Source organism: Bos taurus, chromosome 16 (assembly GCF_002263795.3).
Source record: "Bos taurus isolate L1 Dominette 01449 registration number 42190680 breed Hereford chromosome 16, ARS-UCD2.0, whole genome shotgun sequence".
Classification (NCBI taxonomy): Eukaryota; Metazoa; Chordata; class Mammalia; order Artiodactyla; family Bovidae; genus Bos; species Bos taurus.
In genome coordinates, this window is record NC_037343.1 from 80,342,034 (window position 1) to 80,368,161 (window position 26,128).

A 26,128-nucleotide genomic window follows, 5' to 3' on the forward strand; every position below is an offset into this window, starting at 1 on the left:
TAATTGCCCTACGAACTCAGTAACTGTCCACGGCAATTAGCCAGGAGCTAACCCATGCCTGCAGGTCCTGGGGGGGCAGTGAGCCCCAGGCCGCAGGCCCTGCCTGGCACACCGTCTCCTGGGGCGCTCCCCCGGCAGCGCTCTGCTCTTTACTCAAAGCGCAGGCTCTCTGCTGCTTCTCCAGGCTGGCGGATGAAGGGAACTTATCCCAGCCCTGCACCAAAGCACGACGCTGCACCCGCCCGTCACCGATCAAGAGCGGTGAGTCATTCCCGGAGTGCGCTCCCAAGCGTGGCAGTTACAACCTGTGCACAGAACCGCAGGGGAAACAGCAGCTGAACGCGTTTCCCAGCCTCTCAAAGCACTTCCAGTGCCGACCGGCCTCCTGACAGCCCGGAACGGTCACCTCACTTTACCACGGGAACCCCAGGGACACCGCTGAGCAAAGCCGGCGGGCACTCACAGCACCACGAGGCTGGACAGGTTCCAGAAGGCGTAGTCGGGGACGCGGCCGATGCGGTTCAGGGCCAGGGTCACAGCCTGCAGGGCGCGCAGGTGGCTGAGGGCCCTGACAGGGATCTCGGTGAGGGCGTTGTCGTCCAGCCACAGGTGGCGGAGGGAGGTCAGCCCCTCGAAGCTCCTGTCCGGGACCAGGGAGATGAGGTTGGCATCCAGGCGCCTGCGGGAGGGGACAGGGAGAGTCTGGGCCGGGGCAGCGGGCCCCCCGGGCTCCACGGCCCGGCTCCTCAGGTCCCGGGTGCCCCTCCGCTCCAGCCCGAGGCCCTTTATGCTTTTTATCCCTGTTGGTGACCCAGCGCTGGTCCACAGCCCAGGACCACAGTACCCCTCATGCCCAGGTTCCCTGTCTGTGCTGCGGCTCCCCTGCTCTGAGGACGCTGGCTCTCAGCCCCGTCCGCTCCAGGCAGGGCCGGAAAGCAACCATGGTCCCCATCGACTTGGGGACAGTTCCACCCATGGACACAACCAAGGAAAGACCTTCTCAGAGCCGCAAGCCAATCCCTGGCACCTGACCCCGGCGCCCCTGCTCCCCGGCGCCCCTGCTCCCCGGCGCCTGACCCCTGTACACAGATCACGGTGCCCCTGCCCCCTGGGACTGCCCCCCGGCTCAAGGGCTAGTTGTCAGACGGGGCTCCCTGCTTGGCTGATGCCTATGGGGACTGCTGGATGTTGGACAGGCAGACAGGGGACAGCCTGTCCACAGCAGAGCGTCCAGGGAGGTGGAGGACCTCGGACACGAGTTCAGGAGGACTCTGCCAGCTGAGCAGCCCGTCCCGGCCTCTCAGGACTGCGCCAGGCCTTTACCCCGTGCCTCCTGGGCTGGGGCTTGGGCTGAAGCCCCACCTCCGGCAGCTGGTCCCATAGGGTTGAGGCAAGCTGGCCGGTGGCCATGGAGCTGCCCGTGGGCTCTGCTGTCTTGAGGGGCTTGGCACCGAGGCCCGGTCCTCCGCGTGGGCATGTGGCACCTGTGTCATGGAAACCCCGGACCCCAACCACACAGCCCCAAGCCCCCTCATCCTGGCCCCAAGGACGACTGCAGTGCTGGGTGGTGGGGGGCCTTTCTCCCGCCCCAGCAGCACAAGCCCGCGCCAGCAGCCAGCAGGGCTCCATCTGCTCTGAGCTGCTCACCAGTGCCCTCCCCATCCCTGGGAGAAACGCCAGGCCAGCCAGCAGGGGGCTGTGGGTGAACAGGCCGACCCTGGAGCCTCGGATGAGAGGGCAAACGGACCGAGACAGGCTCTGAAGCCTGCAGCGGGAGAGACCTCCACGCACGTCACACCTGACCCGACGGCTACAAGCCCCTCGGTAAGGGCCTGTCCCTCTGGTCACTGTCCCCAGAACCTGATGGCCCAACTGTGGCTACTGACCTGGGGGCCACAGGGGGAAGCAAATTCTAAGACCCCGCCCAGGATGCCTGGCTCAGAAGGCCTGAGGGGGCCTGCAATCTGCCTCCACGAACAGGCAGGTGGGAAAGGGCTGGACGAGCATCAGCTCTGTCCCTGCCCTCCGCATCAGTGGGAAGGCCAGGCTGACAGTCCCAGAGCAATGTGACGGCCAGGGGCGCGTTAGGAGGGGCCCCAGGAGAAGGGGATGCCGCATAGCGGCCTGCCGGACGAGGAGGAGTTAGCTAGTGAGGGGGACAGCAGAGGGAGGCCTGTGGGCTACGAGCGGCCACGAGGGCCTTCAGGAAGGCGAGGGGTGGGAGGGAGCAGGGCAGGGGCAGCTGGCGAGGCCGGCGGGGCTGGGGCTCAGGGGCCCTGCCGCAGGGAAACAGGAAGCCAGGAAGGGCTTTACCCTAAAAAGGGAAGACAGCCGTGGCCAGGATTCCGGTGCTAGGGAGGAGCCCTTCCAGAGGGGGACATGTCAGCAAAGGGACTGGCGCTCTGCACGAGCCCTTCACCCAGAAGCGGGCATGGGCACGTCCTGGGAGCTCGAGGGTGAGCTCGACCACTGCAGGGTCGGGTCCCTGGAGAGTCCCTTCCTGATGGTGCCCCTGCTGCCCGGCCCTGGGATGTCCCTGCCCCTCCAAGGTGCAGGAGCCAAGGTGCAGGCTCCCTCGCACAGGACCGTCAGCTGGCAGTTCCGGGCGCCTTGATCAGCCCCACACGGACGCGCCCTTCACCTCGCCCCACCCCAGGGTCCATCACAGACCCTCGCAGAGCAGGCCCGTGGGATGAGCACCCGCGGCCCCACGTGGCCGCACCTCCTCCCTGCCAGCGTTCAGGGCCCAGGGTACTGAGAGTGAGCCCACTGAGTCCCGGGGCGTTGTATGCATCAGGCTGTCTAATCCTCACCTGTGAGGTTCACATTTCCCAAAGGAGAAAAGCCACGTGCAGCCCCATCACATGTCCAGTAAGCGGCACAGCTGGACTTCCAGCCTGGCGGCGGCTCCACAAGACACACCTCTAACCACCGTGCAGGTCGGCAGGCACGCAGCACGTGCTCCCTGCCCCTGCGCCTCCCCGGCCTCGGCCCAGGCTCCTCACCCGCTCACACAAAGCCTGCCGCCCCGTCGAGGAGGCTGGCCACGCCTGCTCCGCCATCCCCTCCATGGCATCGCTGGGTGCCTCAGACCTTCCTCTGGCAGGTGGTCTGTCGACTGTCAACTCAGCACCGCCTGGGACCTCGGCGGAAAGGCAGAGTCTGAGGCCCTGTCCCAGACCGGCGAGTCAGCACCTGAATTCCAGCCCGACCGCAGGTCATCCACTGAGTGCTGAGTGCAGCGGTGTCTGCTGATGCTCGGGTCGGCGGGAGTGACGCCGACAGGAGGGGAGCCTGAACAGTGAGCCAGGCGCCTCCTCCTGTGCTGGGGCTCTGCTCTGGGGTCCGCACACCCATCACCCCAGGCCCGGGGCTCCAGGCCACCCTCCAGGGAGAATCCCCCACACCTCCCGGCCGCGGGGCTCACAGACAGCAGGGGAGCGGCCCCCAGCCTGGGGACCCGGGCAGACCTTCCTGCAGGATGAGTGCACCTGTGACTCGCTCAGATGTTCGTTCCACGCTGTGGGGGTTCTCCCCCACCTTGCTCCCATCCAGAGACCCCTCACACCCTGGAGACCCCGGGGGGCGGCACCTTCGTCCCAGCTTTCCCAGAGACTGGGCAGTGAGCGGAGCCCCGAGTCCCCCCAGATCACAGCCCACGCCAAGGGCCTTAAGGAAAGGTGGGAAGTAGACCAGGACAGAGGGGCGGGGTGTTACGGGCGAGGGCCGCAGGCAGGACACAGGGCAAGCGCGGGCCAGGAGTGGGCACAGACCTCAGACGGCTCAGGTCAAATCCAAAGGTCCAGCAACTGCGGGACGGGGGTGGCCGAGTGGGCTGGAGCTTGGCTCTCAGGCTCTGCCTCTCAAGGGCGTCTGGGCCCCCCAGGCAGAGACGCACCCCCTCCGTGACACCCAGGACCCCGAGATGTCACTGTTCCCACTTACACGCCCTTGCCCTGGGCCCAGTCGGTGGGAATAACTCCTTAGACTGCGTAGGTCCCACGAGTGTGCGCTTTACGTGGCAGGTCTCCCCTGGGGTCCTGTGAGCAGACACATCCAGGCACACATCCCTCATTTAACCTCTGGCTGGGTCTCCTCAGCGGACTAGTTTGACCACTACCCATCTGAGAGACTGTTCAGGTGAAATGCACACAGTGTTTCCCTGATGTGGGGGTGTCCCTGTGGCTCCACTGGTAAAGAATCCGCCTGCAGTGCACAAGACCCCAGTTCAGTTCCTGGGTCGGGAAGATCTGCTTGAGAAGGGAATGGCTACCCACTCCAGTATTCTTGGGCTTCCCCTGTGGCTCAGCTGGTAAAGAATCCACCCGCAATGCGGGAGACCTGGGTTCGATCCCTGGGTTGGGAAGATCCCCTGGAGAAGGGAGCGTCTACCCACACCAGCATTCTGGCCTGGAAAATTCCATGGACTGTATAGTCCATGGGGTCACAAAGATTCGGACACGACTGAGTGACTCTCACTTCACTTCACACACAAAGCACAGCTCAGAGGCTACCCCCCAGCACCCCTTCCTTCTAACAAGGAGGACATCCAGAGGGGCCAGGGACTTCAAGGATGAGCGGGGGACCCCAGGGAGGGGCGGGGGACCCCAGGGAGGGGTGGGGGACCTGGCAACTGCAGATCCTCCTGGTGGTTTTGGCCGTGAGGACAAACAGCGCCTTCAGGGAAACCCCAGCCAGGAGCCGGGGCAGCCGAGGGGGGTGGGGGCCAGGCTCCAGGTGGCCGTCTTCAACTTGACTCACCCACAGCCTCCAGAAGAGCAGGTGGAAACTCGGGTCCTGCTCCCTCGGAGCTCAAGGAGCCACCAGCCTCGCCCATCATGCCCGAGGGGCCCGGAGCCCAGAGGAGGAGAGAGGGCTGCCCCAAGCGGGTCAGTGGCTGGGCTGGACTCACACTCAGCGCCGCTCCACAGCCTGGCTCCCTACCAGGAAGCACCTCTGAGCCCAGGGGCCACATCCCCCCAGAAAGCAGAGTCCCTGCAGCCCACAGAGCCCTAGACTGACCCCACAGACCCTCTGGAATTTCCTTCTCTGATCCTCCCTATATCCCACCAGATCTCAGTCAGAGACAAGACCCGAGGAACAGATTGGGAGTCCTAGTGGACCACCAGCTGACACGCCCGTCACCAGGGATCCATTCAAAAGGCTAAGGCCCGTTGCCTGCTCCCCAAGCTCTGAGAGCAGGCCGGCAGGACCCAAGGAAGGGGGAGGGCGGAGGGCGGCAGGGCAGGCTCCAGTCCACGCTGCTCCGGGCGGGGGGCCTCTCCCGCTCCAAGTCAGGCACGTGGAGGAGAGAACGCAGGGCAGCAGGGCAGGAGCGGCCACTGGCTGAAGCCGGCGGCCCTCAGAGAACAGCCAGCCTCTCCTCTAGCCGGCGCTCCCAGGGCTCCCCTGGGGCTGCCCCTCGCCCTGAGCAGCGCCGTGGCCCAGCCAGCCTGGCGGGGCCCTTCCTGGGCCTGCCCCACCGCTCCCACAGAGGAGTCCCTGTGGGCAGCCGCCTCCTCCCTGCACGCAGCCCTCCAACCGCACACATAGAAGGGCAGGCAGGCAGGGAGCCCCGAGAGTCCGGGTGGCCACGGGGAGCCACTGGGTGGGACACCCAGGAGCATCCTGCTCCCTGAACCAGAAACCCTCCTCCCCGAGGCCATCCTGACTCAGGAGGGCAGGAGGCCCTAAGCACGGGGCCCCTTCCGGGGCACCAGACTGCTGACCCCCAGCCTGCAGCCACACCAAGGGCAGCCTCTTCGCTGGAGGCCCCGGGGCCCAGCCCCGTACCCACGGCACATGGGGCCTACACAGGCCTCGCCAAGGAAGGGAGGGCAGGGCAGGGAGGCGCTGGGGGAGGTCCTCACGGTGGAGAAAGAAAGCAGCCACTTCGGAGCAGTGACTCTGTGCCTGAGGCGGTGTTGGCAGCGGCGGGTGCTGGGGGCTGGCCACAAGGAAGGCGGGGGCTTGGGGACAGACTGGCACCGGCTGGGCGGCAAGGACATGCCCGGGCCGCCCTCATCAGCACCGCTGGCAGCGCCAGCCTCTGCAGGAGGGCACGCAGCTCCTGGGGGGCAGGCTTGGGAGGAGGGCACTCGGCTCCCGGCGGGGTGGGCTTGGGAGGAGGGCGCTCGGCTCCCGGGGGGCGAGCTTGGCAGGAGGGCTGGCCCACCTGGGGCCAAGCAGACACGGCCAGCTCACGCCGAGGTGCCCCTGCACACTGACCCCCTCCCCACACCCTGCCCCCGAAGGCCTCTCTGCTCTCACTCAGCTCCCACAAAGCCACTGGCGTGCCCCCACTAAGCACCGGGCCCCCCAAAGTCCCCTCATCTCTGTTCAGTCACTGAGTAGCCCTCAGCTTGGTCAGGCTGGATTAAATGCAGCCTGGTGGCCTGACTGAATCCACTAAGCGCTCACAGGCTCTGAGTGCCAGGCCAGCCTGGGCTCAGTGCTGGGCTCCGGCATGAGCTGCACATAGCCTGTCTCTGGAGAAGCTCCTGGACTGTCTGTCCTTTAATCAGCAACACAAAGACCTCGGCCATCGACTCCCTTGCAGGATCCTCGCCAGGCAGGCCAGCCTTTCACACGCGCCTTCCTACTGAACCCCCACCCAGAACCTGGAAGGCTGTCGTGTTTGCCTCCTCGCCTGCAGCAAGGAGTATGTGGCTCCAAACCCATGGCTGGGACTTAATCAAGTGTGTGGGAAATGCTCTGCAGCTGGGGCCTGCCCTCTGCCTGCGGGAAACCCATGAAGGCCTCATGGAGGAGGTGACATCTGAGCTGGTTCCCAGGGGAGGGGTCTCCCGAGGGGCAGTGCTGGAGGAGGGCAGGAGGAGCAAGCCCGAGGCAGGAAGGGGATCAGGTGCCTGGGCTAAGCTTGCGGGGGTGAGAGAAGGGCCTGAGGGTGAGGCGGTGGGCCCCCAGTGACTCAGGAGGGGAGGGGGGCAGGCAGGAGGTGGGGCCCCGGTGCACAAGCCAAGGGCCCCCCGAAGAGAAGGCTCCTGAGGGGCAGAGGCCATGGTCAGGGGACACAGGCGGGTAACCGAGGAACAGCGAGCGCCTCCTGAGGCCCCCAGCAGGGCCGCACGCCCCACACACTGCACACACACAATGCCCCACACACACTGACGCCAACCCCCAGCCGGGCCCCTCCCCACCCCAGCTGCACGGAGCAGACGCCGCGGCAGCCATACAGGCCAAGTGCTGCCAGGCCGCCTGGAGCAGAGCCTCCTGTGAACCGGCCGGGCCCCTGACCAGAACGGGCAGGGCTGCGGAGGCCAGTCCCGCAGGGGCCCCGGGGCTGAGGCTGCATGTCTGCCCTGGGAGTAGCCATTGAGCCTTGAGTCCAGAGGAGGGGACCCCAGAGTGTTCCCGGGGTACCCTCTGAGCCTCTCCTCCAATCCAGCCCCAAGGGTGGGGCGGCGAAGGGCTCCCAGGCCCTCTCCTCTGCCGGGGGCAGGCGGACTGCTCTGGGCCTGAGACGGCGCAGCAGAAGCCACTGCCCCCGGCCCCCGGGGCCCTCCACCAGCGGGGGGAGGCCGCTGTGCCTGTGGAACTGTCTCTACGGTGAGTTCACCTGGATCGACACACATGCCTGGCAGCAACCAGCTCTGAGAACCCAGCCTGTTTGTTTAGGACACACCAGTGCCCATCCCAAGGGGCTCCCCGGCTCGAGGCATGAAGGTGAGAAAGCAGCAACAGGTGCGGCCGTGGCGTGAGCGTGCAAGGCTGTGTCCACGCGGCACAGAGGGGGTGCGTGCCCTGGGGCGCGCGGGGCTCGGGGGCAGGAGCACGCGGAGGACAGCCCCTGGGCTCAGGGGCGGGCCTGGGAGGGGAGGCCGGGCCTTCTGCAGACACGGCTCCTGGTTGTGCCCTCTGAGCCAGGACAGGCCTGGCTGAGCACGCGTGCGGCCTCCTGCGGACACTCTGGGTGGCCACCCTCCCACCACGGCCCACACGCGTTTCAGGGTGACTAAATCTGCCGGTTGGGGCGGTAGTCCTCTTTCAGAATATGGAAATTGTGCATGCTCAGTTGCTCAGTCTTGTCTGATTCTTTGTGACCCCACGGGCTGCAGCCCACCAGGCTCCTCTGTCCACGGGATTTCCCAGGCAAGAATACTGGAGTGGGTTGCCATTTCCTTCCCCAGGGGATCCACCCAGGGATTGAACCCCCATCTCCTGCTCTGGCAGGTGGACTCTTACCACTGAGCCACCGGGGAGGCAGCCGGCACGGGAGCTGCACGCGGTGACTTTAGAAATCCAGGTATGCGCTACTTGGCAGCCTTTAGATTAACGGAGAAGACAGCTTTCTGAGAGAAACTTCTGGGACGGGGACACAGGCTTGGAACTCAGGGAGCTTTGGCCAAAAGGACAGGGCTCCAGGGAACATGCTCAGCGTGCGTGTCGAAGGCAGGCCCAGGTCAGCGCTGGGCCCTGGACCATGACCATGCTCCTCTCTGATTAACGCGAAGGCCACTGGGGCACCAGTGTGTGCGCTCCCTGAAACTCGTCGAGGGGGCCTTCAATCTGTGTGGCTTTGGTTTGCTCTGGTGGGCTTTGGGGTGCGTCCCCACTGTTCATAGGATGGCGTGCCATGAAGAGACCTTCGTGGAGTGAGAGCTGAGAGGGACCCTGTGACCCAGGAGGAGGGCTCAGGGACGGTCAACGTCAAGAGTACGGAAAGAGCAGAGCCGGAGAAGGTGGCTGGCCTGGGACCCGGGGTCCCTGCCCTCCCGCCCTGGTCCCTTGGGGAGCAGCCACAGACAAGGTCTCAGGGGTCCCCTCGCCTGGTCTCCCACGTGTGCAATGCTGAGTCCAGCGGGTTGGGACCAGCACCCCAAGGGGAAGTGCCCTGAGGTGATGGAGAGAGTCGGGGGCAGAGTGGACACTGATGACTAGGCCCCCAGAAATTCAGTTGTGCTTTGCTGCAGGTGTGGGTGGGAGTGGGGGGTGCAGGAAAGGGATTCTTATTCCATCTGTGTCTCCACCCAACAGAGGGGCTGTGGTGTCCCCACCCAACAGAGGAGCTGTGGGGTCCCCACCTAACAGAGGGGAGTGTGGACACCACCCAACAGAGGGGCCCCCACCCAACAGAGGGCTGTGGGGTCCCCACCCAACAGAGGGGGTGCGGGGTCACCCAACAGAGGGGGTGGGGACACCACGCCGCCTCGCCCTACACAGGAAGATCTGAGTCTGTCGGAGGAAAGCGGTTTCGTCAGTTCTTTTTATGCCACCTAATAAGATCCTTCCCCTCGCCGGCAACCTCCCAGCAGATCAAAGAGAGACTATTAAGATGAAGCCAATCCCTACCTGCCCTCCAGGCTCTGCGAAGGCCCCGCTACCCTGCCCTCCACCCCTGAGAGTGACGGAATGGGCCAGAAGCCCAGGAGCGGAGAGCGCTTCCTTTGTGCACATCAAAGGGGACACCTGAGCGCGCCTCCGGGCCATTTCGTGTGTTTAATCGCAGCAGTGTATAAAGACGATTACCCATCCTCCAGGCGGAGGCGGGGAGGAGCCTGGCAGCCTCTACCAACTTCTCCAGAAGACACAGACCTACAGATCCGGGCAGAAGGCCAACTTTGTGGGTGACAATCCCGGAATCCGGGGTGGGGACCATGAAAGGCAACCGTCCCAGATCCAGAGGGCAGGCTGGCTTTCAGAGAGCCGTTAGCCGGTCCTGCGGCCATTCGGGACCCGGGTGCCCGCCCTCGGCAAGGGTGCTGGCGCCGGTGGAGGAAGGGGCCCCGGGGTCTCCTACACCCCGCCCCCTGGGAGGGGCAGTGACGTCAGAGGTTGAGCAACACGCAGCGTCCTGGGCAGCCCCGGCGGACTGTGCGTCCGGGACCGAGCAGAGGGTGCCCGGGGGCACCGGGGGAGGCCATCGGCTCTGCGTCCCTGACGCAGGTCCCCGACTCCCGCGGACCAGGGTGACAGCTAGCAGGTCGCAGCTGCGTGGCGTCCATCCGCTCCTCCCAGCCCCACTTCCCGTCCCCCCACCGACCCCTCTGTCTGCCGGCCCGTCCACGTCCGTCCATGTGTCTGTCCGCTCATGCAGACTCGGGACCTCCCACGTGCAGGCTGGTCTCCCCGGCTCAGGCCTCCAGTCGCCCCGTGTCCCACCCCCCGTGACCCTGTCCTCGGCCCCTGTGACGCAGCCCGCCAGGCCGGCCTCAGGACCCTGCACGCTGCCGGTGTCCCCGGAACCTCAGACGTCACCGCCCCCTCCGGACCCTGAGGCAGGGGCTTTAAGAGTGCCTCCGCGGAGTGACCCTCCCGCGCTGGCTTCTCGGGAGGGCGCGGCCTTCACTGCATCGGGGAAATGTCTCTCCCCTGCGCCGGCGCCCGCGGGACACTCACCCCTGCCCCCTGCCCAGAGTGGGGCCGCCCCCGCTCTCCCTCAGGGGCCGGGGCCCCTCCCCACGAGGCCGGTCCCCCACACGCGGCGTCTTCTCAGGCCTCGGGCCGACCCCTGAGCTCCCGCCCCACTCACGCTGAAGCCTCTCCTCTGGCCCCAGAAACAGGTCAAACAGTCAAGCTGCTAAGTCACTTCAGTCGTGTCCGACCCTGTGCGACCCCATAGATGGCAGCCCACCAGGCTCCCCCGTCCCTGGGATTCTCCAGGCAAGAACACTGGAGTGGGTTGCCATTTCCTTCTCCAATGCATGAAAGGGAAAAGTGAAAGGGAAGTCGCTCAGCCGTGTCCGACTCTTGGCGACCCCGTGGACTGCAGCCCACCAGGCTCCTCCGTCCATGGGATTTTCCAGGCAAGAACACTGGAGTGGGGTGCCATCGCCTTCTCCACAAAACAGTCAAGCAAGTTCAGCTACAACAGAGCAAAGTGTAAAACACTCATGAAGATACAGAAGAAGATGAAAGCTCAGACCCCAACCAGAAGCAACATGCGACCAAATCTGACACGTGCTCTGGCCCAAGTAAAATAACCAATCACGGAAGGTGGGAGCGACCCGGACGCGCCCAGCACACGACTGCGTACACGCGGCGGACAACGCCTCCGCCCCCGAAAGGGCGGAAACTCCGACCAGCTCCCACGGGCATGAATCCCGAGTACGGGATGCTACGTGAAATAAGCCAGACCAGAAGACAAACTGTGATTCCGCTTAAGCGAGCTCCCTAGAGGCAAATTCACAGGGCGGAAGGGGAAGGGTGGGGGCTGGGAGCGGGGGTCAGGGTTAGTGAGGGTTCAGCCGGCTTCCGTCTATGGGGTCGCACAGAGTCGGACACGACTGAAGCGACTTAGCAGCAGCAGCAGCAGCGGGTGCGGAGTTTCAGTTCCGCAGGATGGAAGGAGGCCTGGGACGGACGGTGGGGATGCTAACCCAGGGATGTGAAGCGCGTCATGCCACGCACGCACACCTGACTACACAAAGACGGTAAATGTCATGTTACACGTTTAAACAAAATCATTAAAAAGAGAAGCGAACTTTTTTTTTTAATTCTGAAGAACATGAACATGATAATAGCATCCCAAAACCCAGGAAAAGATGCAATCTCTAAACATAATTTATTCCTTGAACGGGAATAAGCAGCAGGTGGTTCATCAGCATCAATAAGGTACAAGGAATAACGGTGTAGGTGAGACAGGAGCAAATGCACGGGGGAGGAACGGCAGATGCGGAGGGGCAGCAGCACAGGACGCGAGAAATAAAGGTGGATTTCAAAGAGAAATCAGGATGCAAGCGGAGCTGGGCGGGCAGGGAAGCTGCGAGGGGCGACTGGAAATGACTGGAGAACAAGCGCGACAGCTGTAATTTCTGAAATCTGTCAAAGCTGCAAAAAATGTACTTTACAAATGTCTACTGGGTTCCAGACAAACTGAAGGAAAAGCGATTCACACCTGGGCACATTCTGGCTAAACTCTATAAACGGAGCAACTCCTGTAAGCGTTCATACAGAAGACGCATGCTCCTCTCTAAGGACCAAATCAGTGAGGCCAGTCTCTGACCTTCCTGGCGACCACGTGCCGGGAAAATAGAGCCACACTGACAGCACCCTAAGGGAAAATGGTCCCGAACTTTACTTTCAGATAGCTTGACAAGTATATGTGAAGTCCACAAAAACATATTCTCAAATACGTGAGGGATCAGAAAACAGACTGAATGGGATTTTGGGAGCTGGGGTTAGGTGTATCTTCACAAATTAAAACTAAAGTCCATGTCATAATGGCTTCCCTGGTGGCTCAGACAGTAAAGAATCTGCCTGCAGTGCAGGAGACCCGGGTTTGATCGCTGGATCAGGAAGACTCCCCTGGAGAAGGGAATGGCTACGCACTCTACCATTCTTGCCTGGAGGATGGAGAGACCATTCTTGCCACGGAGAGAGAAGCCTGACAGGCAGTAGTGCAGAGGGTCACAGAGAGTCAGACCCAACTGAGCAACCAACACTTTCACGTCCACGTTATAAAATACACAGACAAGCACAATATAGCAGAAACATGGGCTGGAACTCTCCCTATCAAACATTGAAATACCACAACAAACAAGCCAAAAACCCCAAACATTAAAATATGTGATTAAAAACTACTGGAGCTTATAAATAAGTGCAGCAAAATTGCAGGATACAAGATCAAGACCAAAACCCAACTGTACTTCTACACACTTGCAATGAATAATCCAAAAGTGAAATTAAGAAAACAATTCACCTTCAGTGAGTGTTGCTGCAAAAGCTGGACAGAACATGTAGATCAATGAAGTCAGAACACACTCTCACACCGTACACAAAAATAAACTCGGAATGACTTAAAGACTTAAATATAAGACATGACACCATAGAAGTCCTAGAAGACAACACTGGCACAGCATTCTCTGACATACATTGGACCAGCGTTTTCTTAGGTCGTCTCCCAAGGCAATAGAGATAAAAGCAAAAATAAACAGGATCTAACCAACTCCACAAGCACTGGCACAGCAAAGGAAACCATAAACAAAACAAAAAGACAGCTTACAGACTAGGAGAGACTATTTGCAAACTATGTGACTGACAAGTATTTAATTTCCAAAATAAACAAACAGCTCATACAACTCCGTAACAAAAGAACAAACAACCCAAACAAAAAGCGAGCAGAGATTTCTCCAAAGAAGACACACAGACAGCTAACGGGACATGAAAAGATGCTCAACACTGCTAATTACTAGAGAAATGCAAATCAAATCTACAATGAGATATCCCCTCACACCAGAGTGAACGGCCCTCATCAAAAAGTCTACAAATAATAAACGCAGGAGAAGGTGTGGAGAAAAGGAAACCCTCTTTCCCGGCTGGTGGGAATGTACATTGGTGCAGCCACTTTGGAAAGCAGTGTGGAGGCTCCTCAGAGAACTAAGAACCGAGCTGCCATGTGGGCCTGTGGGCCCACTCCCGGGCACATATCCAGACAAAGCCCACTCAGAGACACACGCACCCCAGTGTCCACCGCAGCACTGGTTGCAACGTCAAGACGCAGAAGCAGCCTAAATGTCCAACAGATGAACGGATAAAGAAGATGTGGTGCGCATACACAATGGAATGCCACTCAGCCTTTACAAGAATGAAATGACGTCACCAGCAACCACATGGACGGACCTAGAGATTATCACACTAAACGAAGTAAGTCAGCCAGAGAAAGACAAATATACGATATCACTTATTCGTGGGATCTAAACTATGATACAAACGAACTTATTTACAAGACAGAGACAGACTCAGAGACAGAAAACACTCATGGTCACCAAAGGGGAGGGATGCGTTAGGGGGTTGGGAGTAACATACACACACTGCTGCTGCTGCTGCTGCTGCTGCTGCTGAGTCTCTCAGTCGTGTCCGACTCTGTGCGACCCCACAGACGGCAGCCCACCAGGCTCCCCCATCCCTGGGATTCTCCAGGCAAGAACACTGGAGTGGGTTGCCATTTCCTTCTCCAGTGCATGAAAGTGAAAAGGGAAAGTGAAGTCACTCAGTCGTGTCCGACTCTAGCGACCCCATGGACTGCAGCCCACCGGGCTCCTCCGTCCATGGGATTTTCCAGGCAAGAGCACTGGAGTGGGGTGCCATTGCCTTCTCCGATATACACACTACTGTATATAAAATAGATAAACACATATATAACGTAAGACGACGTCCTTCTAGCACAGGGAACGGTCTGCAGTGTCGTACACTAGTCTGTTACGAGAAATGTGTGCACGTGTGCACGTGCTTGTACAACTGGCCCACTTGCTGCACCCCAGAAACCAACACAGCACCGTGTATGTCAATCAGGAAGAAACCAATTCAACGTACAGTGACATCAACACGAATATTTAGGAAGAAATTCAACAAAAAGTACAAAGTCCATACTTTGAAAACCATAAAACGTTGAAAGAAATTAAAGACTATCTAAATAGATGGAAAGACATCTCATATCCATGGATTTTTAAGATGGCAACACCCCGCAGACTGACCTGTAGATTCGACAGGACCCGATCAAAACTCCCAGTGTCCTCCCTCTCTTTTTTTGCAGAAATTGACACAGATCCTAAAAATGCATCTGGAAATGCAAGGGAGCCAGAATAGTCAAAAGAATCATGAAAAGGAGGAACAAAGTTGGAGGACTCACATTTTCTGATTTCAAAACTTATGTAACAAAACTGCAGTCATCAAGACCGGATGGCCCTGGCCTAAGGATAGACAGGTCAAATGAATAGAACTGAGAATCCAGAAATGCGCTCACACGTGCGTGCTGCATGCTAAGTCACTTCAGTCGTGTCTGACTGTGTGCGACCCCACGGACTGTAGCCGTCCAGGCTCCTCTGTCCATGGAATTCTCCAGGCAAGAATACTCCAGTGGGTCGCCATTTCCTTCTCCAGGGGATCTTCCTGATCCAGGGATCGAAGCTGTGTCTCTTCTGTCTCCTGAACTGGCAGGTGGACTCTCACCACTAGCGCCATCTGGGAAGCCCGTGAATTCACACACTTGTGGTCAGCTGACTGTCAACAGGAAGCCGCGCTGCAGTCCACGGGGTCACATAGGGTCACAAGCAGTGGGGCACGGCTGAGCGACTGAACTGAACGAAACTGAAGACAGTTCAATGGGGAAAGAACAGCCTTTGGTGTGATCAAACAGTTGCTGAAAGAGCTCACCGTCTGCGAGAAAAAGAAGGAAATGGAACCTCAACCTCACACCGCATACAAAAATGGACTTAAAACAGATCAAACACTCAAAACTATAAAACTATTAGAGGAAAACGTAAATCTTCCCGACCTTGGATCAGGCTATAGTTTCTTAAATAAAACGCCAAAAGTACAAAAACAAAACGCAGAAAAACTGGGCTTCATCAAAATCAAACCTTTTCTTCTTCAAAGGACGGTATCGAGAACACGAAAAGACAAGCCACAGAATGGGAGAAAATATTTGTAAGCCGCACATCCGATAAGGTACTAGCGTCTAGAATATTTAAAGAACTATTCTAAATAACGATAGAAAAAGACAGCCCAGGTTTTTAAATGGTCAAAGTCTCTGAGCAGAGGTTTCTCCAAACAAGGCAACCAGTACGCACGTAAGGAGAGGTTCCATTCCATTAGTCACGAGGGCGTGTAAATCAAAACCACAAGACGCCACTGCACACCCAGGAGGAAACCGTAATCACACGGACGGCAGCGAGTGTGGAAACGGACAGAGGCGCCACGGGGGACGGCGGGCGCTGTGCCCACCTGGGGAGGCGGCTTAGCAGGTCTGCCCACGGCCGCCCACACGGTCACCACGCGGCCCGGCAACTTCACTCCTGGCTGTACACCTGAGAGAACTAACACGCATCTGCACAGGTGTTCACACCAGTATTATTCACAAAAACCAAACAATGAAGACAGCCCAACGTCCACCAGCTGGCAACAGGTAAACAGACCTGGGCTAACCCCACAGCGGATATCATTCAGCCACCCAGAGAAGCAGAGTCCTGGGGTCCCAAGGGCAGCAGCTAAAACCCAGTGCAGCCAGAGGAATGAAGACTTTTTTTAAAAAGGAAAGTAGTACTGACAGAAAAGCCATGACCAACTTAGACAGCATTTTAAAAAGCAGAGACATCACTTTGCCAACAAAGGTCCAGCTAGTCAGAGCTATGGCTTTTTCAGTGGTCATGTGTGGATGTGAGAGTTGGACCATAAAGAAGGCTGAGTGCCAAAGAATTGATGCTTTTAAACTGTGGTGTTGGAGAAGACTCTTGAGAGTCCCTTGGACATCAAGGATATCCAACCAGCCATCTTAAAGGAAATCAGTCCTGAGTGTTCATTGGAAAGACTGATCTGAAGCTGAAACTCCAATACTTTGGCCACCCGATGCAAAGAACTGACTCAGTGGAAAAGACCCTGATGCTGGGAAAGACTGAAGGCAGGAAGAGAAGGGGGTGACAGAGAATGAGATGGTTGGATGGCACCATCTCCGGGAGTTGGTGATGGACAGGGAAGTCTGGCATGCTGAAGTCCACGGGGTCACAGAGTCAGACATGACTGAGTGACTGAACTGAATTGACAGACTAACGGATACCCACGTGGGTGAATCTTGACAACATGCAAAATGAAGGACGCCAAACACAAAAAGCCCCATTTTGTGTGACTGCATTTATGAGAAATGTCCACAATCGGCAAGCGCAGAGAGCATGTAGATGGATGCCTCAGGGGCTGTGTGTCGTGGGAGGGAGAGCTAACCAGGACAGGGAGACCAGAATACGCTGAAGTCAGAGATGGTAATGTCTGCACAAGTTTGTAAACATGCCACAAAAAAAAAAGCCACTCAGGTGTCTACTTTTAAAGAGCAACTCATGCTATATGAATTATATCTCAAATTCTTAAAGTACTTAAAGGTAAAACGACTACACCAGTGCCAGTCTTCAAGGAACCACAGATCAGGCCCCAACACAATCTGTGAAGATTCAGCACATCACAAAGGAAGGGTGAGCTTAAAAGAACGAGAGTTCAGAGAGAGACGGCGTGATAGTAAGCGTCGTGTCTGGGTGGCAGGATTGTGGGTGTTTCCATTTTATTCATATTCTCTGTATTTTCTAAATTTTCTACAATGAATTAGAACAAAAACATATTTTTAAAAAACAAAGTGTGTCAGGATATAGTTAAGCCCCAGGCTCTGGGGATCCCACAGCGCTCAGCTAGGGATGGTGCACACAGGGGGCAGGTCTGGGGAGGGGAGGGCGGGGGGTGAGTGGAGAAGCCGCACTCTCTGGGGCCCCTCCCGGGCCGTTGCTGTGGTCCAGGCTCTGTCCTGCCTGGCCTCACAAAAGGGCCGGCCCTCCCTGCAGACCAGCCTCCTCCAGGCTGCCCACTAGGCTGAGCCAAGACTGCCTTCTCCAAATCCAGCCCCCGGGGCTGGTGGCTCAGCTGGTAAAGAATCCGCCTGCAATGCACGAGACCCTGGTTCAATTCCTGGGTCGGAAAGATCCCCTGGAGAAGGGATAGGCTACCCACTCCAGTATTCTTGGCCTTCCCTAATGGCTCAGACGGTGAAGGATCTGCCTGCAGTATGGGAGACCCTGGTTCGATTGCTGGGTCGGGAAGATCCCCTGGAGGAGGGCATGGCAACCTACTCCAGTATTCTTGTCTGGGGAATCCCCATGGACAGAGGAGCCTGGCAGGCTACAGTCTGTGGGGTCGCAAAGAGACAGACACGACTGAGCACCTGAGCACACCCAGGTCACAGCCTTCTCTCTGCTCAGCCCCCTCCCCTCCCAGCAAGGCTGTCCTTTCCTCTCCACTCTTCACCTCTCGTTCTCCCGGCTCAGCCCAGCAGGGAGCTTTTCATGGAGCTTTGCTTCTCTTCCAGCCAAGAGAGGCCCCAGGCCTTGCAAAGCTCCCGCTCACCTCAGAAGCCAGCTGCCAGGCCCTGAGACCAGCAGCTCTGTGACCCGACGACCCCATAAACTATCAATAAGACTCAACTGTACTATTCCAGTTAACTGTATCCGAACAGGATGGCGTCACTAATATCCCATCATCCTAGAGCCACAGTTGAGTCAGATGCCGGGGCTCCTCTAAACCCGAACACTGTCAGCACTTATTTCGAGGCAGCTCACGTTTGGCCACAGTTTCTTGCAAGTCCTTGCTCTTGGCTCCAGGCAGATTCACGGCTGAGCCGCTGGCCCAGCAACACCTCCTCTAATACTGGACGGAGCTAAGGACCGTGTTGTCTGGAAACTATGACAACACAGACCCAGTGAAGCTCCCAGTAAATTCCTGTTTCATGGAGACCTTAGTTTGGACCAAGTAAAGATGACTGTGGCTGTGGAGGGTGGATTTGGGTTTGAAAGTCCTGGTCCAGATGTGGAAAGTTAACGTGTCCATTTCCCAGGTGGTGTTAGCATAAAAAACCCGTCTGCCAATGCAGGAGACATAAGAGACACAGGTTTCATGCCTGGGTTGGGAAGATGCCCTGGAGAAGGGAATGAACCCTCTCCAGTATTCTTGCCTGGAAAATCCTTGGACAAAGAAGCCTGGTGGGCTGTAATTCATGGGGCACAAAGAGCCGGACACGATGGAAGCACAAGTGAAGTGTGCACACAGCTCAGGAAGGTGCAGAGGACACTGCAGGCAGGAGGGTGTGAGAGAGCAAGGGACCGGCCCTTCCTCCACTGCGAGAGGACGGGCGGTCCTGGGAGCATCTGGACAGGATGGGCGGTCCTGGGAGCATCTGGACATGAGATCCCGTCTTGGCCGCGTGGCTGACCTGGGCAGTGACATTCTGTTGGACTCTTAGGTAAATTTCCCAGCTGTTTTGCCCTTTGAAAATAAATTTACAAAAAAAAAAAGAAAAGAAACTAGCGGTCAAACTCCATCCCCAGACAGGAGAGAGAAGGAGCTGGATTTCTGATGAGCACGAATTCAGGACCCTGGCTCTGAAACTGGTGCCTGCACAGATCTGCAGATCCCAAGCTGTCCTGCTGTGACCACATCCTGAAGCTGGCAGCTCACCGGCCTGCTGGGGGGTGCTGAGGGCCGTGGAGGGAAACGGGTGCCCAGCCCCTCAGGAGGATGCCGCCGGGTTCTGCGGCAAAGCTGAAGCCACGGGTGAGTCCAACAATAACCCTCGTCCCAGCACCACCTGTGCGAGCACTGCAGCCCGCAGAGCAGAGCACGGAGCATCGCAAGGACCTTCAGGGCAGTCACCCCATCGCCCCTAGCTCACAGCTCACAGAACCAAGGCTCAAGAGGCGCAGATAACTCTCACCTCAAAAGAGGTAGGGCTGGCTTATACAGGCAAGCAGCAGCGATTTCAGAGAGAGAGGCTAGACTCACATATCCCCTCACAGCTGAAAGGAGCATTTCCGGGAGCCCCACCCACCCCAGGTCATCAGATGCATGAGGTGAGGCCTTGACAACAGGGAGGTGAGTGACCACCGGCCATGCCCCACGAGCCTCACTGCCCTTCTAGCTCTGACTCCCAGACTCGGAGGGGCTGGGACAGTCAGATCCAGGATGCCGGTCAGGTCACGTCAGGGAGAGATGGACCATGAAGGGTCCCGTTTGCCTGGGCTCGCGTGGAGCCCTTTCTCAGAGCTCTCCAGACTGGCCTGAAGTCCACCACTCAGCATCCCAAACAGACCTGTGGACAAAGGCTATTTACTGTCTGTGCCCAGCCCTGCCCCCACCTCAGCCTGTCGGCTGAGTGAATGCAGGCCAGAGTGTCCTCCAGCCCGGCAGCAGCGGACAGGCTCCAGGCCAGCACAGCAGAGACAACAGAGCTCCACCTGGCCCCTCCCTGCTCTGCTCCGCTAGGGCCTCCCTCCTGCCACCCTGAGAGAACCGAGGGGGTCTGGTTCTGGTACTTCGTGTACTCAGAGACTCAGAGTCGGATGGAAATCTAGGAGGACTTCTGGAGGAAGTGTGTTGCACTGATTCAGTAGCGAGGCAAAGCCTGGCAAGAAGGAAAAGCACCAGATCCCAAGGACAGCTCAAGCCGAGGCCTGGAGGCAGAAGGGCACTGGCGGGGCGGGGGGAGGGCCCCCCCCCCCCCCGAGAGGCACCATGGGGTGCGCAGCCCAGCTGGATGGATGGTGAGCCGGGTGGGCTCACGACCTGAGAGCAGGTGTAACTCCCAGGAAGGCTTGGCCGGCTGGCCCTGAGGTCTGTGGTTTCTGATCTGAGCAGCGATTGAGATCGGAGCTACCCAACAGCGTCGGGAGCCCTAGACCCGCCCTCACCGCACCTCTGAGAGTGGGGAGAGTAGCCGGCTTCCAGCGCCCCCACCCCCTTCCCAGGCTCCCGTCTCCAGAGGTTCCGTGGGAGAATTTCACTGTAGTCCCTAGGCCCAGGTCAGCGGACAGACCGGCAGGTGAGAGCTGGTGAACCTTCACCCCGAGGCTGGCTCCACCCCCCAAGGGAGACTTCCCGTGGCAGCTCACGCGGCAGCCCCGGCTGCAGGCGAGGGCTCAGGAGGGATGAGGCCAGGGGAGGCTGCGGAGGGGACGGAGTCCAGGCGCCGGCAAGAGGGGCGGACCGAGCTCCAAGTGCAGGGGCGGGGCGGGCCTGGGGCCGAAGACAGCGCTTCACGGGCAGCCGCGATCTCGAGACGGGGCTGGGAAGGGCCTGCTGGGCGGAGGGGAGGCCCAGGCCTCGAGCGAGGCTGGACACTGTGAGCACCGAGAGGGGCACCTGGAGGGCCTGGGGCGGGCCTCTGAGAGATGGCGGGGCCAGAGCCCACCAGCCTGAGGGCCCCGGGCTGGTGCTGTGCCCTGGGGATGCCCAGAGCCGCCCCCGCCCCTGCCCCCTCCTCATAGTCCACGTCCCTGCCCCTCCCCTAGTCCCTTCCCCTGACCCCCCCGCCCCCCACCGCCTCCTCCCTTAGCCCCTCCCCCTGCTCCTGCCCCCTCCCCCTAGTCCCTCCCTCTGCTCCCGCCCCCTCCCCCTGCTCCTGCCCCCTCTCCCTAATCTCTTCCCTGGGACCTTGACCCCAGACAGTGCTGTGTTCCCCCAGCTCAGGGCATCAGGGCGGGATTCCCTGTGAAGCCTCCAGGGGAAGGTTCCTCCCCAGGAAGGAACTCTAGACCTGCCCTTCCTCTCAGGGAGAGATGGCCCCTGATGCTCTCTTCTGCGTGGCTGCCAGGCCCCTCGAGACACCCCTGCCTCCCGCTGCCCTCCCGAGGGTCCACAGAGCCCTTCAGCCCAGGCCTCGCTGCAGCAGGAATGGTTTTATTTCAGGGGAGGCTGGTGGAAGAGTTGGGTGTTGGGGTCAGTGCAGGGTAGGGGACATTCCAGAACAAGTGACCTTAGAGTCATCTAGCCAAAGAGGTCACAGAGACGCATAAGGACACCTCCCTTTCAGGAAACAGCAGAAAAGCACCTGCAGGTCGGCTCTTACTCTCTGGTGACACCAAGGATGCTAACCCTAACCCTCCCCTCCCTGGGCCAGGTGCCCATGCCTCCTCCTGGCCCCCCTCAGCCTCTGCGGTGGACAGAGCAGGAGCTGGGCGCTCACCACCTCTTCCAGCTGGTATGCACATTCCCACACGCCGAAGAGTGGCTGGCAGCCACCTGGGCTCCAAAGGCTCAGGAACAGGTGGACAATGACTCACAGACTCAAAATAGACCCACATTCCCAGCCGCTGACCACAGAGGGCTGCGGGGCTGGGGAGGGCGGGCAGGGCTGCGCTGGGGGAACACCGGGGGCTGGCACATGGTGCTATCCACCTCATCCGGGCTGGGATCCGAGCCACGCCTCACCTCCCTCTGGCACTCTCAGGCTTCAGTGCGACAGGATTCTGAAGAGGTTGTGAGCTCCCAGAAAACGTCAAGAGGGGAGCAGAGTGGGAGATTCCCCAGGCCAGACAAGGGGAGTGTGACTGGGGACCTTCCAAAGACACTGGGCCCTTTCTCTCCCTGTGGTTAAAGGCAGCTGGAAAGTTGCTCCCCAAGCCTAACCTCCGTGTCTCCAGCTCCATCTTCCAAGGTCATCTGGCACATCTCGTCAGCTCTAGGCAGGCCCCCAACCTCACATTTCCGTCCCATACGTGCAGGGGATGACAGGGAAGAAAGGGGTTAAGGCTTGACGATTTTGCAAAGAAAGTCCGTAGGGCCAAGGGATGGGGGACAGGGAGCCAATAACAATGGCGGCTCATCAGAACTGGGGTTGGGAGAGAAGGCAGGTGTCCCAGGAGCTCCTGACCGAAGAACACTGAGTCCCAGATTTCAGTGGCATGCTCATAGCTGGGAAGGTTCGGGGTCTTGTTAAAAGGCAGAGTCTGACCCCCTCGGTCTAGAGGGGAGCTTGAGCCTCTGCACAACTCACCAGCCCACATGAGGCCAGGGCTGCCGATGTAGGAAACACTCTGAGTCACCAGGATCATCGCGTGGTTCCCAAACCCGGCTCTGCATCGGATCCCACCAGGGAGACTTGTCAAGTCCACTGTCCTGGGCCCCAGCCCGCAAGATGCTGACTGAGGTCTGAGAAAGGGCCTTGGAACCTGCACCCTGTGCACTTCTCACACGCCGTAGGGCAGGCGGCCTTGGGAACCAGGCCCCTGGGGTCTCTCCCAGCTGACCTTCTGCACGATCTACGGTTGTGGCTAAGAGCACAAGTGCAGACACACCATCTACCAATTCTGTGACTGACTCCCTGAACCTTCACTTCAGCATCTGTGAAACGCGGACCACCGGACCTCACATAGAGGCCTGTCACAAGGAACAGACGAGCTGATGTCTGCTGAGCACTGGCCTGGAGCCTGGGCTGCAGGAGCCGGCATATTGCATATTGAGTGCATATTGCATATTGAGTGCAGCACTTTCCACAGCATCATCTTTCAGGATCTGGAATAGCTCAACTAGAATTCTATCACTGCCGGGAGCCAGCGTGAGGAGCTCCACCCATGACAAAGGTCATGAGGAAGGAGGCTCGGCATATGCAAAGGCGGGATCGAGCCTCAGGAATCCCCCTGGAAATTCTCAAGCATCTACCCCCAAAACCAGAGTCTGCCTACTTTCTGCTTTGTGCTTTCACCTACACCTCTGACTTTACGGGGGGCTGTCCCCCACTACCTCTCTCTGAAAAAAGAGTTAGCTTACAGCTCCAGTTAATAATTCCTGGGTGTGACAGTGTTTCAACCTACAAACTCCTTTGGAAGTCCTCTAGCCTGCCTGAATAGGTTTTTCCGGCCACATGTGATTGCTCAGAGCCTCCCAACTGTGAGAGGCATGAGATGTTCTAAACTGTCTAAATACAGATTCCTTTGAGCAGTTAAAAGATTGATTAGAAATTGTATCGGTGAAGGGTTTTTCACTTGTTGGGCCAATGTTTGCTGCTAAGTCTCCATATCCCTTACCTGCTGTGTCCCTGGCAGTGTATTGATTAATGTAATTGGTGTAAATAGTAGCTTTAATGTTTGTAACCTGGGACCCTTGAGTTAATTCTTTTTCTTGTTATAGCCCACCACACCTTTGCTCTGTAGGAATGCAACTTTATCTAATGCTTTTGGAGGGTGGCTCCTGACCAATCACCTTTAGAGAAAAATAAGTTTTCTGAAGAAAGGGTCTTAAAATGTTAACAGGCCTCCGGGCCAGAAGATGATGCAAATCACCTAAGCTTTTGCATATGATAAGTTTGCAGGAAGAAAGCCTGGCTTGCTGCATGACTCTACCCCTTCCCCCATTATCCTCTATGCACAACTTAAGGTATAAAAACTACTTTGGAAAATAAAGTGTGGGCCTTGTTCACTGAAACTTGGTCTCCCCATGTCGTTCTTTCTCTTACCTTCTGGCTGAATTATTCAGCCTCTTTTCTCCACTGAATTTCCTCACTGAGCTATCCTTATTTCAGCCTCTTTTCTTCACTGAATTTTCCTACTGAGCTATCCTCATTCTATTACTCTTTATATCCTTAATTAACATTTAATTAAGCAGTTGTTTCCTGATCCTCGCCTATGCCATCTCTCCTTCGAATACCCTGCATCAGCTGGAGCTGGACCCCGGCACTGGGCCACAGTGAGCACTCAGATATGAACCACAAGCGTGATGCTTATTACACACACCACCTGGTTTTCATTATGTCCGTCAGCTCCCTCTTCACTTTTCTACACTGATTTTACATCATATTCACCTGCACTGACTTTCTGTCTCAGTAGCTTAAGTCCACAGTGTACAGGAAGGGAGGGATAAGGATAGGGGTCTGGGTGTGATATTCTCAAAACAAGCAGGAGCTGCTGAAAGGCAAGGCCCTTGTTTTATTATTGAACTCAGGCACTTGGCAAGGCTTAAACAAGCAAGCAAACAGTTGGATGGATGGATGGTTGGAGGATGGATGGACAGATGAATGGATGGATGCATGGGTGGGTGGATGGGTGGATGGTTGGTTGGATGAAGAATGGATGGATGGATGGATGGATGGATAGGTAGATGGATAGATAGGTAGATGGAATGACAGATGTGCGCATGGATGGATGCACAGGTGGTTAAAGGGATGGACAGAGGATAGATGGGCAGATGCATGGACGGGTGGGCAGGTGAATGGCTGGATAGGTGGATGGGTAGATGGATGGATGGGTGGAAAGATGGATGGATGGGTGGGTGGATGGATGGGTGGATAGGTGGGTGGGTGGATGGATGGATGGGTGGGTGGGTGAATGGCTGGATAGGTGGATGGGTAGATGGGTGGATGGTTAGATGGATGGATGGGTGGAAAGATGGATGGATGGGGGATAAATGTATGGACGGATGAGTGGGTGGGTGAATGGCTGGATAGGTGGATGGGTAGATGGGTGGATGGAAAGATGGATGGATGGATGGGTGGATGGGTGGGTGGGTGAATGAATGGATGGGTGAATGGATGGGTGGATAGGTGGGTGGGTGGAAGGGTGGGTGGGTGGATGGAAGGATGGATGGATGATGGATGAGTGGATGCATGGATGGATGGGTAGGTGGATGGATGGATGGGTGGATGCATGGATGGGTAGATGCATGGATGGATGGATGGATGGATGGGTGAGTGGGTGGGTGGATGATGACTGAATGGTTGATGGATGGATGGCTGGATGGATGAAGAACGGATGGATGGGTGGAAAGGCGGATGGACAGATGGATGGATGGATGGTTAGATGGATGGACAGTTGGATGGATGGGTGGATGAGTAGATGGATGGGTGGATGGATAGATGGATGGTTGGATGGATGGGTGGATTAGTGGATGAGTGGATGGATGGATGGACGGATAGACGGTTCGATGGATGGTTGGACGGATGGGTGGATGGATGGGTGGATGGGTGGATGGATGGGTGGATGGGTGGATGGATGGGTGGATGAGTGGATGGATGGATGGATGGATGGATAAGTGGTTGGATGGATGGATGGTTGGATGGGTGGGCAGATGGATGGATGGGTGGGTGGGTGGATGATGGTTGAATGGCTGGATGGATGAAGAACGGGTGGATGGGTGGATAGGCAGATGGACGGATGGATGGATGGTTAGACGGATGGATGGTTGGATGGATGGGTGGATGCGTGGATGGATGGGTGGGTGGATGAGTGGATGGATGGGTGGATGGATGGATGGTTGGATGGATGGGTGGATGAGTAAATGGATGGATGGGTGGATTAGTGGATGGATGGGTGGATGAGCAGATGGATGGACACCAGCGGTTGGGTCTCTTCTTCCCTCCAGCTGCAACCAGAACCTGGGCCGGGGTTCTGCACTGGCACTAGCTGCTCAAGAGGAGGCATTAATGCAGGAGGAAGGAACCTGGCCTCTGTCATCTCCCCTGCGGGGAGGGGGTCACCCCACTTCTGGGCTCTACCTGGGGCCCATGCACACTCAATCTCAATCTGAGTGGTCAGCCCCCACTCAGAGGTGCCCCTCACATCTCAGGCCGAGGCCTGTAGGAGCTCTGCAGGGCTGAGAAGCCCACAAGTGCTGAGTGCCACGCTGCTCCCGGGTGGCCCAGCTGGGGCCAACTCTACCCTAGACCAACGTTTACGTCTGAAAGAACCCCCACAGGGTCCCCGTCACAAAGACGCTCACCTAGTGTCTCTGGGAGACCAAAGACCTGTGTCAGACCCTCCTCACGTGCAGGGGGCTGCCCGTATGCCCCACCACCACCCACCTCGAAGCAGCCTCTACCCCAGACACACGTAGTAATCAACTCCCGGAACCTTGGGAGATCCAAATAAAGCAG

The 26,128-nt window shown here is 58.1% G+C and overlaps 1 protein-coding gene across 4 annotated transcripts in view; it reads right to left on the reverse strand.

The window, feature by feature from the left end:
* LGR6 (leucine rich repeat containing G protein-coupled receptor 6) overlaps positions 1–26,128 on the reverse strand; it is an 86,151-nt gene that overhangs the window by 29,111 nt on the left and 30,912 nt on the right. For all 4 annotated transcript variants that reach the window (XM_024976932.2, XM_024976933.2, XM_010813594.4 and 1 more), the window contains one exon: positions 464–679. In XM_024976932.2, coding sequence (XP_024832700.1) covers positions 464–679 — 216 coding nt within the window. The remainder of the gene's footprint in view (positions 1–463; positions 680–26,128) is intronic.